Source organism: Vulpes lagopus, chromosome 1 (assembly GCF_018345385.1).
Source record: "Vulpes lagopus strain Blue_001 chromosome 1, ASM1834538v1, whole genome shotgun sequence".
NCBI classification, from domain to species: Eukaryota; Metazoa; Chordata; class Mammalia; order Carnivora; family Canidae; genus Vulpes; species Vulpes lagopus.
This window is the reverse complement of record NC_054824.1, coordinates 5,796,835-5,809,355: the sequence shown is the minus strand read 5'-3', so window position 1 is coordinate 5,809,355 and position 12,521 is coordinate 5,796,835. Positions and strand designations below refer to the sequence as shown.

The 12,521-nt window shown below is 47.0% G+C and overlaps 1 protein-coding gene across 2 annotated transcripts in view; it reads right to left on the bottom strand.

Annotated features, from left to right (window-relative positions):
• Nucleotides 1-5,571: 5,571 nt before the first annotated feature.
• Nucleotides 5,572-12,521, bottom strand: part of SLC22A16 (solute carrier family 22 member 16) — a 40,884-nt gene continuing 33,934 nt past the window's right edge. Inside the window, exons 6-8 of one of the 2 annotated variants that reach the window (XM_041725814.1) lie at nucleotides 11,912-12,021; nucleotides 10,374-10,473; nucleotides 5,572-5,967 (exon numbers count right to left, since the gene is read on the bottom strand). In XM_041725814.1, coding sequence (XP_041581748.1) covers nucleotides 5,758-5,967; nucleotides 10,374-10,473; nucleotides 11,912-12,021 — 420 coding nt within the window. In that variant the 3' untranslated portion in view covers nucleotides 5,572-5,757. Of the gene's footprint in view, nucleotides 5,968-8,101; nucleotides 10,474-11,911; nucleotides 12,022-12,521 lie in introns of those variants that run through there. The other variant, XM_041725806.1, reaches the window with a different exon arrangement.

Below are 12,521 nucleotides of genomic sequence, written 5' to 3'. Positions count from 1 at the left end.
CAAGAGACCTGTTCTACCTTGAGCAAGTCACCCAACTTCTGAATTCCAATTTCCCCTTCTGAAAGTTGGGAGTGAGCTAATTTCTCTTACAAGTTGTTGTAAGCATCTGCTGAGTTAAAATATGTTAAATTCATTGTGAAGTGGCATATATATTTTTAGTGAGCACCTACTATAAAATCAACCAACACTTAGGGAGCACTCGCCCTGTCCAAAGCGGACTGCGAGGACTACAAGAGATTTAAGGGTTTCTAAAATGATGTTTTTCTCCCTCGGGCAAGGAAACAAGGCAAAATAAGCCAGTCCTCTAATATGAAGCACAGACCAGAGGTGCTGTGGGGGCTCAGAGAGAGGAGAGCGTGGTGGACCCAAGCGGCCAGTCCAGAAGAGAGGAGGGGAACTGAGGAAGGGTGTCAGAGTCGGTGCTATGTGGTTGGACAAACAAGAGGAGAGAGAGAATTATCAGGACGGAGGAGGGTGTGAGCGAAGTCACAGAGGCAGGAAATTTCAAGAAGAGCTGAGGAAACAGTGAGGTGTCTCCGTGGGGAAGTCTGGGTGGGAGCAGGGTGTGAAATCTGGCCCGGATGGAGGACACCATTTGAAAAGTAATGGGAGCCACGGAAGATAGGTGAGAAGGCTCCTTCTTCCTTCCCTGGGGCCAGGACTCTACTGTCCTCTGAGAGCAAGAAGAGGAGGGAACATTTAGAAATGAAACCAAGAACACAAGCCATGTGTGTAAACAACTCATAGGTCTTTTATATTTTTGCTCCTCAGAACTGTAACCATATCAACTTGAAAGAGGGGTCATTTGGAAAACTGATGGGAGAACTGATGGAGGTGTCCATGAGGGTGGGAGTTGAAAGGGCCATCCCAGGCCATCTAGTGGGATTTCGTGTCATCATTTTATACGCAAGTGGCTGAGGTCCAAAAAAGTTGAAGGGACACCCCCACCCAAGACTGTAGGTGAGCTCTGCATCACGCTCCTCCCCAATGGTTTTTCAGAGACTCTTTACCATGGCCTCGGCGGTCCACAGAGGCTCGTGTATTGGGGGCCTCCCTGGCCCTCCAGCCCCTCCTGCTTTGCTCTCCACGGGCATGTGTGGCTTGTAGTGTGTCAGCCTTTACTGGTGCCAGTAAATAAAGAGGCTCAAACCAACAGAACTTGAATTTTTTAGAATGCCATCAAAGTGTTAATGGAAACCCCAACTACAGTTTAGGGTAGGGAAACGGAAGGAGTGGGCTCAGGGTGACCTGTCTCTGGTGTGGTGGCTAGCCCTCAGTCGAGACACAGAAGAAGGGCACAACCTGTAACCCTTTCTTTTTCATAAAATCATGTGACTTTCAAGACCCACTTACTGGAACGTCCATGAATATCTCCTGATGGGGTAGGTGAGCCCAAGGAAAGGCAGGGAAGGGATGAGGACAATGAATTTACTTAGGGAACTGGCAGTTGTCAGTAAATACTGGTGCAATGTGGACTTTAGAGATAAAACAAGCAGCTGCTACTGACTTCTGGCAAATCCAGATAGTTCATCTCTGTTGGGGGAAGTTACCGTGGACTCTGGCTTCTGCAGTCAATGTAACAACCTTGAATAAGAGAATATTCCTCTTCATCGTCTACAGGAATTTATTAAGTACCCCTTTGGATACTGTGTCATTTAGTAGAATGAACCCTTTGTCTTCCGCACACTTTCAGTAATATTTGGTAGGCATGAGAGAAAGGCAACAGAATACATCAGAACGTGTTTCCAGTATGAACTTCCTGAACAGCACAGTGATGGGAGGAGGGACAGAGTCAGCCTTTTGGGGATCTGAAATCTATACAGTTGTTTGGTTTAGTGGTTTTTTTTTTTTTTTGAAGTTTATACAGTTTTCAAAGCCCGGGGTCACTTTGCTATCATCTGACAGAAGGGGAATGTGACAGAAGGAAAGTAGAGTGGAAAGAGACAGTGTTCTTAACTGATTGCAGTGAACGTATCTTAATTTTGCAGAATTTATAAAATACATTTTACAAAAATGTATAACCAAATGAACTCATTGTTAGGATCTCTCACAAGAGCCTATGCAAGGGAGGGAAGCAAAGTGCTCTATTGGCTTCACAGGAGGTGTTCTCTGCAGCTAGTGGGCCAAAATCAATTGCCAGAATGATCTAAATGGCAGAGTCCTCAAGAGAGAAACAACACATGTTGGAGGTCACAATCAACTCGATTCCAACACCAATGCTGTGGTATTGACAGAATGGGCCTCAAATGGCCAATGGCCAAGACCAAGACTGCACAGGACACCTGCCACACTCTCCCCGACCAAGCGGTGGGACAGCACATGGAGCAGAGAGAAATAGCATTGTGCAGTAGCAGAGCTGCGCAGGGTAGATAAATGATGTACACATAGTATCTCGTCTTTGCAGTCCCGTGAGGGACATTTTATTATGATCCTGGATTTTTACATGAGAAGGCTGAGATAAAGACAGGTGGACTTGCTTCACTGGGAGGGTGCTTTTTGCCCACTAACCTCCACCACCTCTCACACCGTTGCCTGTTGAAGTCAGGTTGATGCATAGACCTCAGTTAAATGGATCTGGTAACAAGGTCACCTGCCTGAAGTTCACCTACTTGGGTGTGGCTTGTTCTCTGAGCTTTCCAGTACTGCGGCAAAGTACTGCTTGAAATATTTACAACTAGAGACAGATATGATGTGCTAGGACCAGGTTCCAACTATTAAAGATACCTAACATCACTTTTTTAGGTAGAAAATCAGAAGGCTGTGCATACTGAGAAATGCTGGAGGAACAAAGTATGTTTAGCTTCCTGGATGACTAGTATTTGTAATTGTTATGATGAAAAGCCCAATTTTTCCCCCAGTGAAGCTTTTCTTCCCCCTACTGATTTAAAGACATTTTTTATCAAGGTGGCTGGATATAACAACAACATACAAAAACCAATCACCTTCCTTAATGCTGGCAATAACCAGTAGAAAATATATTAGAAACTCAGCCCTTCTAGTCATAAAGATACATGCGCAAGAGAAAGTATAACAAGAAATGTGCATGCTTGGTGGAGAACATTATACTTCGTCGAAAGGCATTAAAGGTAACCCAAGTAAATGAAGACGTAACTCATGAAAATGGATGGAAGAGTCAATGCCAGGAATAAAGTAAATCTTCCCTAAATCGATGTAAAAATTTAACTTGATTCAAGTTGAAACCATGCCAGGCAGTTTCAGGCATCAGAGGGAGTGTAGGCTCCCGGGTTCCTGGTGGGCAGCAGAAATATGATTTCTGCATGAGCAGTGGAAGCGGAGTAGGGGCTTGGGGGCTCCCGGCCCAGCACAGGAGTGGCTTCCTGGCCTCTAGTTACCTTCTCCTTCTCCATTTTGTTCCACTGGTCCTTCCCACTCTTTTGTAACTAATTCCCTGTATTAAATTCTTCCATGCCTGAAATAGCTCAGAGGGTTTCTGTTTTGCTGACTGGACTCTTACTAATACAGAAACACGTACGTGGGTGTTACGGACTGAACGTTTATAGTGTCTGATAAGGTGGAAAGAGCAGGGCTCTCCTGATGGGGATTAGCGCCCTTTAGAGACACCAGAGAGCTCACTCTCTCCCCACACAGGTGCACAGAAAGGGTCATGTGAGCACACAGAGAGACTCTGCCCAGGAGAAGAGGCCTCAGGACTACCTCTACCTTGCAGGCCATCCTGATCCCAGGCTTCCAGCCTCCAGAACCACAAGAAATCAATTTCTGTTGTGAAAGCCCCCCAGTCCGTGGCATCTTGCTATGGCAGCCCTAGCAAACTAATACAGATCATTAAAACAAAACAACAACAACAACAACAAAAAAAGGCAAGAAAATACCAAAGATTAACTAAGAGGAAAAAACGTAAATACCAGTGGAAAGACAGGCTGAGGACAAAGAAAAAAAAGACACACACACACACACACACATACAGTAAGAGGTGAGAGGTGAGAGGAAGGATAAAGAAATATCTCCCTCTAGTATCCTCCTGTTGTTTTGTTTTTTTTCACAAAGGGAGAGAGGTTTGGGGGATTATTTTTTATTTGCCAAGTGGAAAGGCCCATGAAGAACTGGGGAATTATCCAGGGAACTGAGTAATTAATTATTAATAAATGTTACTAATAAGTATTATTATTAAATAATTCAGGCCAAATCCCTTTTTCCCCCTTAGTAATGCTTTTTTGACAACAGCATCTATATAGTTGTCTTTTTTTTTTTAATTTTTTTTAAATTTTTATTTATTTATGATAGTCACAGAGAGATAGAGAGAGAGGCAGAGACACAGGCAGAGGGAGAAGCAGGCTCCATGCACCGGGAGCCCGACGTGGGATTCGATCCCGGGTCTCCAGGATCGCGCCCTGGGCCAAAGGCAGGCGCCAAACCGCTGCACCACCCAGGGATCCCTATATAGTTGTCTTAATCCTACTTTTACTTGCCTCTGCTGCTAACATTAATACTTGCTTGTATCACCAGTTCTAATATATTAGACGTAGGTGTAGCCAACAGCTAAATTTCAAGAGCAAGGGAAAAAAAAATAATGACCTTCTGATGAAACCATAGGAAAGAAAAATCCCAAACTTCTGGCAAACTTGTGTGAAATGTGTTCCTCTAATAGTTAAGAGGATGCCATAGTTTTGCTGTTGAAATGTTTGGGATATTAAACTGAACGTATGTGCAAAATACGGTGTTAGGTGAAGTTGGGGAAACAAAATTTAGTACTTAAAGAGTGAAATCTTCCTGTAAAAAAAGATTTTTTAAGGCAAAAATACTTAATACTTTTTTTTTTGCTTTTTTTTTTTTTTTTACCTTGGTAACAGATCCAAATGGTACTTACAGATGAGCTGCGAACAAAAACTTTGCAATGCACTAAAATGCCACAGCTTCCCTGTGCTGTGAAGGAGATTTAGGGAGAGAATTGGGCAAATTTAGGAAAGATAAGAATGTCGGACTAGAAAACACACCTGGGCCCTGGCAAGCATGTGTCCTTTAACTAGACCTGACATGAGCACCTTTGCTCATTCAGAAGCCCTCTTGCCTCAGGGTGCTGGGAAGCAAGATACCTTTCTCTGTAGCTATTGCTTTTAAGGTTAAAGCATGAAAACAAATATTTTTTGACAGAGCATTTTTTTTTAAGATTTATTTATTTGAAAAGGAGAGAGAGAGAATCCCAAGCAGACTCCCTGCTGAGCGTGGAGCCCAAGGTGGGGCTCCATCCCACGACCCAGAGATCACGACCTGAGCTGAAGCCAAGAGTCGGATGCTTGACTGATACACCGCCCAGGTGCCCTGCCAGGACATTTCTAGATAAAACTTAAATTTAGAGCCAAGATTCTCATAAGAGGAGAAGGAATAGCAGAAAGAGAATCTTCAAGGAGCTTTGTCAAAAGCTCCCACGCCCACTCTTCCCCAGGGAGCAGAGGAACCCCTGGTTCTGGCGGGAGGATGTGATGTTCCCTGCATGGCTGGAGGCAGGGGGGCAGGTTGAGTCCCTAAAACATCTAAGAACAAATAGGGAGAAATATTTTATGGCAGTAAGAAAGCAGTGTAAAAAATGAGAATTCTCATCTCGGTTTTATTTCTTTTTACTTTTACAAAAAACAATTGTGTTAAGACTTTCTTACAAAAATTTTTTTTAAAAAGACACATACAAATGACATTCAGGAGATGAGAAGAATATCCCTCTAATACAAAGTCAGTACGGTAAACCATGTTTTACTCCGGTGCTCGCCAGCTCGGACGGCACATTTATTCACCAAGACCCGAACCCCCCGAGTCAATCATTTCTACGTTTTTCAACGCAGTATTACTGGTTGTGGGAAATAATTTGCCTGAGCTCTCGTTTTCTGTATCCTGTCTGGCAGCCTCCTCCCAAGTCGTCGCCAGAGGCTTCCCCATGGTTTCTGGAAGCATCAGCGATAGCACTCCGCTTATGAAGGCCAAAATCGCAACAAGCAACTAGAAGGAATTGAAAGAACAATAATAAGGGACACGTCGCGAAAGAAACATCCTTCAGAGAATGATCGTTTCTGAACCTTTGTCAGAGGGCAGCAGCATTAAATTTGATGCAACCGTGGTCATTGTTACCTCCTGGGGGAACCATGGGTCACTTTGGCAGGCCAGCAGAATGGGCACTCATTACACCATTCATTGACCACGGTGGAGACCGACCCGGTCAACCCCAGAAAGTACCTAGATTAGTACTCTGGCGAGCACTGTCCTAGGAGCAGTGTGGAGAAAAAAAAAAAAACCCTGCCCAACCTCCCAGACCCCAGCGCTTTACAGACAAACCCAGCAATTGCCTTGGGTTGGGACTTCATGATCAGAGGCTGTCTTGGTCAACCATACCCTGGCCCTGAAGTTGGTACATGATCAAAATTCAATAAATGACACTCAGTGAATGAATGAATGAATGAGTGAATGCACAAATGAATGTTGCAATGAGCCAAAACCTACAGAATTTAGGGGGAACCAAACAAAGGCAAATGGAAACTAATTGCTACTTGGGGGGTGGTGGTGGTGGTGGTGGTGGTAAGGATCCATGTGATTGCCTTAAAAATTCTTTACTTTCCAAATTTTCACACACAAAAAAGCAACCTTTTAGATTAAGCACCATGGTGTCTGCCTTCAAAAATGCAAATTCCATGATACCAATCTTACCTCAATTTTCAAAAATGCAAATTGTATTAAGAATTAAAGCCCACAGGTGCAGCCACTCTGGAAAACTGTGTGGAGGTTCCTCAAAGAGTTAAGAATAGACCTGCCCTATGACCCAGCAATTGCACTGCTGGGAATTTACCCCAAAGATTCAGATGCAATGAAACGTCGGGACACCTGCACCCCGATGTTTCTAGCAGCAATGGCCACAATAGCCAAACTGTGGAAGGAGCCTCGGTGTCCATCGAAAGATGATGGATAAAGAAGCTGTGGTCTATGTATACAATGGAATATTCCTCAGCCATTAGAAACGACAAATACCCACCATTTGCTTCAACGTGGATGGAACTGGAGGGTATTATGCTGAGTGAAATAAGGCAATCGGAGAAGGACAAACATTATATGGTCTCATTCATTTGGGGAATATAAATAATAGTGAAAGGGAATATAAAGGAAGGGAAAAGAAATGTTGGGAAATATCAGGAAGGGAGACAGAACATAAAGACTCCTAACTCGGGGAAACGAACTAGGGGTGGTGGAAGGGGAGGAGGGCGGGTGTTGGAGGGGAATGGGTGATGGGCACTGAGGTGGGCACTTGACGGGATGAGCACTGGGTGTTTTTCTGTACGTTGGTAAATTGAACACCAATAAAAATTAATTAAAAAAAAAAGAATTAAAGCCCACAGATCTCTTCTCCGTTGATCCTTATGAAGATACTGGGTGGATTCTAGAACTAAATCTCTACACCGTCTGTAAAAATGTGTCCCATCCTCACATAATTTAAACTCCTCCAGCCAAAAAATCACCGCCTGGGAAGAGCCCATAAAAATAAATCAAGGCATGGTTTTCCCAATAAATCTACATACTTGGTGCTTCTACAACGTCTGAGAAGGAGAAACGCCAAGCACACGTTGGTTGCCACAGTGGCGTGACGCAAAGGCCCATCAGTAACACGCGGGACTAGGGGGGACAGGTCCTTTTCTTGTTTTGTGCAACGCTGATAACCTCATTCTTGGGAATACTTGAGCAAGCCCAGAAGCAGTCACAGCATCTACAGTGACATTCCAAAGGACGCTTCGAGGCGTCTTCTGGAGCCTTCCAGACACAGCAGGTACACCCACCGAGTAAGTCCAAACAAGAATGAGAATGACTGGAAGGTCCAAACCAGGACTGGATGTTTCTTCTTGGCTTGGCGGTCAGGACGGTCAGGCAGCGCACAAGCCCATAACCCTCCACCTCCCTCCTCCCAGCGGAAGACCTGGTCTCCTGCCACCCTGGCCGGCTACCCTCACCCCCTCAGGCATGCTGGGGAGCCCTCACCCCTCCGTCCCCACCTCTCACTCCCCCCTTCCTCCTCTCCAGACTCCCCTGCCTCCTAAATGGGGAGGGCAGGGTTGGGGCGGGGGAGGGCAGGGTTGGGGCGGGGGAGTCCCTTTATCCACAGACCATCCTCCTTCTCACAGGTTTTTGACCTTTTCCTTTCCACCACTGATTTTCCTTCAGTAAAAATAACAGTTCTCGAGCCTCTTATAACCCACTCCGCCTGGGAGCTTGCTGGGCTCCCCGGGGTGAACTTGGGTGACTGCGACTTCCTGCTCCTCAGTTTCCTCATCTGTAAAATGGACACATAAGTGGCACCTGCCTCAAAGGACGGGGGAATGAATTAAACTCCATGACCCTTCGAGGGGGGTCCCTTTGCACAGTACCCGTCCGTGGGAAGGGCCCAAGAAGTGTGCTTCTCTCATTCCAGGAAGCCGGGGAGGCCCTGGGCCTCGGCCCACAGCCCTCGAGCCCGAGCCCATGCTCTGCGCCCGCTGCCTCCCTGCGCCCGCTCGCCCTCCCCCCCCCCCCCACGGAAGCCGCTCTTCCCGGCCGCAGACTCCCAGCTGCGGAGCCCAGCAGACCTCTTCCTGTCCTGCTCCTTCTTGGCTGCTGTCTTCTCCCGCCTTCCCGGCCTCCTCTCCTCCTTCGGGGTCCTGTCACCTCCCCACGTGGCTGGCTGCTCCTCCTGGAGGAGCTGGGCCCTCCTTCCATCACACCTGACAAGCCTCTGCTCCTAGGGCCCTGCTCTGGAGTCTGGAGTCTGCTCACCGCCCCCCCTCATAGGCTGACCCCCCCCACCTGTTCCTCCAGCTGCCCCGGGCCCCAGGCATCTGCCTCCCAGACGCCTCCCCTGGCCATCCTGCAGGTGCCTCACGCTGATGAGCCATTGACATGTTCCCTCCAGCCACCGACGACGGCTTAGGCCTCCCCCACCGCCCCAGTCCCGCACACCCAGCAGCTCACCAGGGGCGTGGACGTGACTTCTGCCGTCTCTGAGTCACCCTGAGTACGAATGCCCTTCCCTCTGACCTCCTTTGACATCCCTGCCTGTTTTTCTGGATTATCTCCTGACTCCCATAACCCACCCTGGTGTTGGCGATAGGCTTGACCCCAAACCCAAACTGGCCATATTCCTTTTTCCCTTTAAGCCTTTAATTCCCTTGCCTAGAACTCCCTTCTCTCTTTTTCCTCCTCTGGCTGACTCTTATTGGCCCTTCCAGACGTAGACTGGAGGCCCCCTCCTCCAGGCAGCCTCCCTTCTGGCCTTGGGCTGTGTTGGGAGTCCTCACCTATAACCCAGAGCCCTGGCCCTCCCCGTACCCCGCCCTTAGCTCGGGGCTCTTCTCCTTCCCCACCACACTGGAGGACGGACGGACTCTCTCAGGACAGAGGCTGCCTCTTTCATCTCTGCTCCATAGCACCTAACGAGGAGGTTAGTTCAACAATCAACGCTCAATAAATCTTCGCCAAACCAACCGATGAATACAATGTGAGTTAGTGTCCACTTGTTTTTTAGATTACTAGGAAACAACGGCTGATAATAAAAGCATCAGAATGAGTAATTTTCATGCACTTCTTTTTGAAAGAGAAAATACAAACTTATCTTCCAGATTAGCATTTCCATTCCTCCGAATGAAAATACCGGCTCCCTAGGCAGCTTGACACCCAGAAATAACTTTAATGAGAAATTCTATAATTTATTTTTTTACTCACGGAAAACAACAAGCAACATCTGTTGCATCCGAAGGAAGCATATTCACAGAGTATTTCTGCAAATATACACGAGACCTGCTGACAGAGGTTGTCTTGGGGCAAGGGGGCTGGGGCTCTGGGGGCAGGGTGGAGGAGGAGCGGATTCCCCTGCATTCCCTTCTGTCGCAGAGCGCTCCAGGCCACCCCAAGCCCCCAGCCCACCTGCCTCCCATCTTCCTCTCACCAGAAGCATCACCCATGAAGAGTCTGTCGTGTTTCAGGTAAGCTGAAAACCAGGCACCTCTAGGGGAGGCACCACAGGACCCTCCAAGCAGGTAGGCCGTGGGAACCCAGAGTTGAGGCCAGGTGGGGGGCCCAGGTGAGTGGGGCAGAGGCCTGGGAGGCTGGAGAGAGAGCAGGGCTCTCCCTAGGCAGCTTCCAGAGACTTGGGGGGGCAGGAGAGGGTCCTTCCACAGCGGCCACGACCGCAATGAAGGGCTCACCGGGGGCAGAAGGTGACCGCCCAACATAAAACAGCAATCCCGCTCTCCTTCCCCACCGGGGAGCGGTTAGTAAGGTTTCTGTAAACCGCCACCACTGAACCCTAAATTGGCTTCTAACAGGTCCGGGTAGAGATGGCAGTTGGCTGCACTGCCTCCCTGCCGCGTCGGGGGCTGGGACCTCGCAGGCACCTGTGGCAGGAAGGTCCAAACGCTGGAGAGGTACACGCAGAACGGGGCCACGATGCTCCCCATGCGGCTCACCATGCTGCCGCTCCCCACGGCCAGCGACCTGCAAACAGGAGGCGTGTTAGGGTGCAGACCACTGGGTACCGCTCGGCTGTCGCCAGCTCCACGCGGTGGATGGAGCTGGAGGGATGATGCCCAGCGACATCGGTCAGTGGGGGGAGGCCGGGCATCCTAGGGCCCCACCATGCGGGGAGTGTAAGGGACAGTGAAAGGGATCATAAGGGAAGAGGGGGGACCGAGTGGGGAAAGTAAGAGCTGGGGACAAACCATGAGAGACCCCAACTCTGGGAAACAGACAGAGGGTAGTGGATGGGAGGTGGACAGGGGGATGGGGGACCGGGGGGTTGGGCCCTGGGGGGGCAGGTGATGGGGTGAGCCCTGGGTGTGATATTATATGGTGGCAAATCAAACTCCAATAAAAACAAATGTAAAAAATAAAAGAAAGAAAGAAAGGAAAAAAGACAGTGGCCAGAGGTGAAGCTGAGCACAGCACCGAAGCGCGGGCTGCAGGGCCCTTGTCCACACTCCCAGAGAATCAATACAATAACCCTAAGCTCGGCCCCAGGGTCGAAAATAAATTTTACACTAATGTTCCAAGAACTGCGTGTGATTTAGATCCGCGTTGTGTGCAACAGGGGAGTATATGAGCATACAGGTCATTCAAGACAAATCAGGACCAGAAAAAAAAAAAGAAGAAGAAGAAGAAAAGAAAAGAAGATCAACCATTCTTCCTTTGCTATGCAGATGAGCGCCTTATGCATATTCATTAAGTCTCACATTGAGGATAACATCCGTCTTCTAGAGCAGGAATTTGTTTGGGGTAGGGGGATGGATGGGAATCGGGGAGAATGAAAGATTTATTATATCTGTGGAACGTTCTGTTTCAATTTTTTAAAGTCAAGTGGTATCTTCTTGAGCTTTTCTTTAAAAGCCATTTAAGGAAACTTTATAGAATGTCTAGTAAGAAGGAAAGAACGTGCTTTTCATGTGAATAAGTATCTCTTAGTAAGCCAAGGAGAGAGGCCCCACCCCAGGAGAAACTAAATCTGCCTAACACCTTGGACCTCTGGCCTCCAGATACGTGAGAAAATAGACTTCTGTTGTTTCAGCCACCCGACCTTTTGGTGTTCCGTTATGGCAGCCCTAAAAATTAAGACAACTGACATCAGAACACCAAGAGACACATCCTGGGAAAATTAGCCTTGAGTCCCACGGAGAGTCAGGGTAAGGCAATAGTATTTGAGACTTAAAATGGTTTTAGAATAACAGAGTGTGATTTCACCACAATTTCTTTAATATCCTTGCTAATGAGGTGTAGACAAAGCCTCAGATTCGGAATTAGCATCATCATGGAACTTTCCCATATCTCCGGAGCCCCAGTAACCACTGGAGAGAAAGCAAGCATTTATACTCAAAGGTCAAATATAATGAAACGACACTCAAGTTAACACGAAAACAAGAGAAAAATGAGTAACTCTTACCTTACCCTGGTTGGATACAGCTCTGCTGTATAAAGGTAAATGAGGCCAAACGACGCCCCTATGGCAAATTTTCCAGCCATGGTCACCACCACAGTCCAAATAAAGTAATCCTGAAAAAACATATATTAGCAAAATAGACCATCATAACTAATATCTTTAAAAGAAATACATAAAATCTCAAAAATTATTTTAAATGTTCTAATTATCCAATAATTAGAATTATCACTCTTTTTCAGAAGAGTGAAAACTATTAATTCTCTGTTTGAACTTACTTTGTAATCTCTACTCCTGGTCTGTAAAAGCTTTCCATCTTCATAAAATTAAGAGATTAATTTAATTGTGCCTCCCCCCAGCCTTGGAGATTTCAAATTACCAAATTAGAAAAGCCATTTCCAGAGATTGCGATGGAATGAGACACGCCCAGAGGGTACCAGTTGCACTAGCAATTGACCCACTCCTTCTGGAATTGATCCAAGCAGAGTGATTCAAAGAGCCATAGAAACAAATTGTGCTCCTTTGTGACAGTAATCCTCTAGTTTTATAAATTATCTTCAGAAAATAATCTGAAAGTGATAACTGAACCATTAAAAGAGATTCTTTTCTTTTTTTC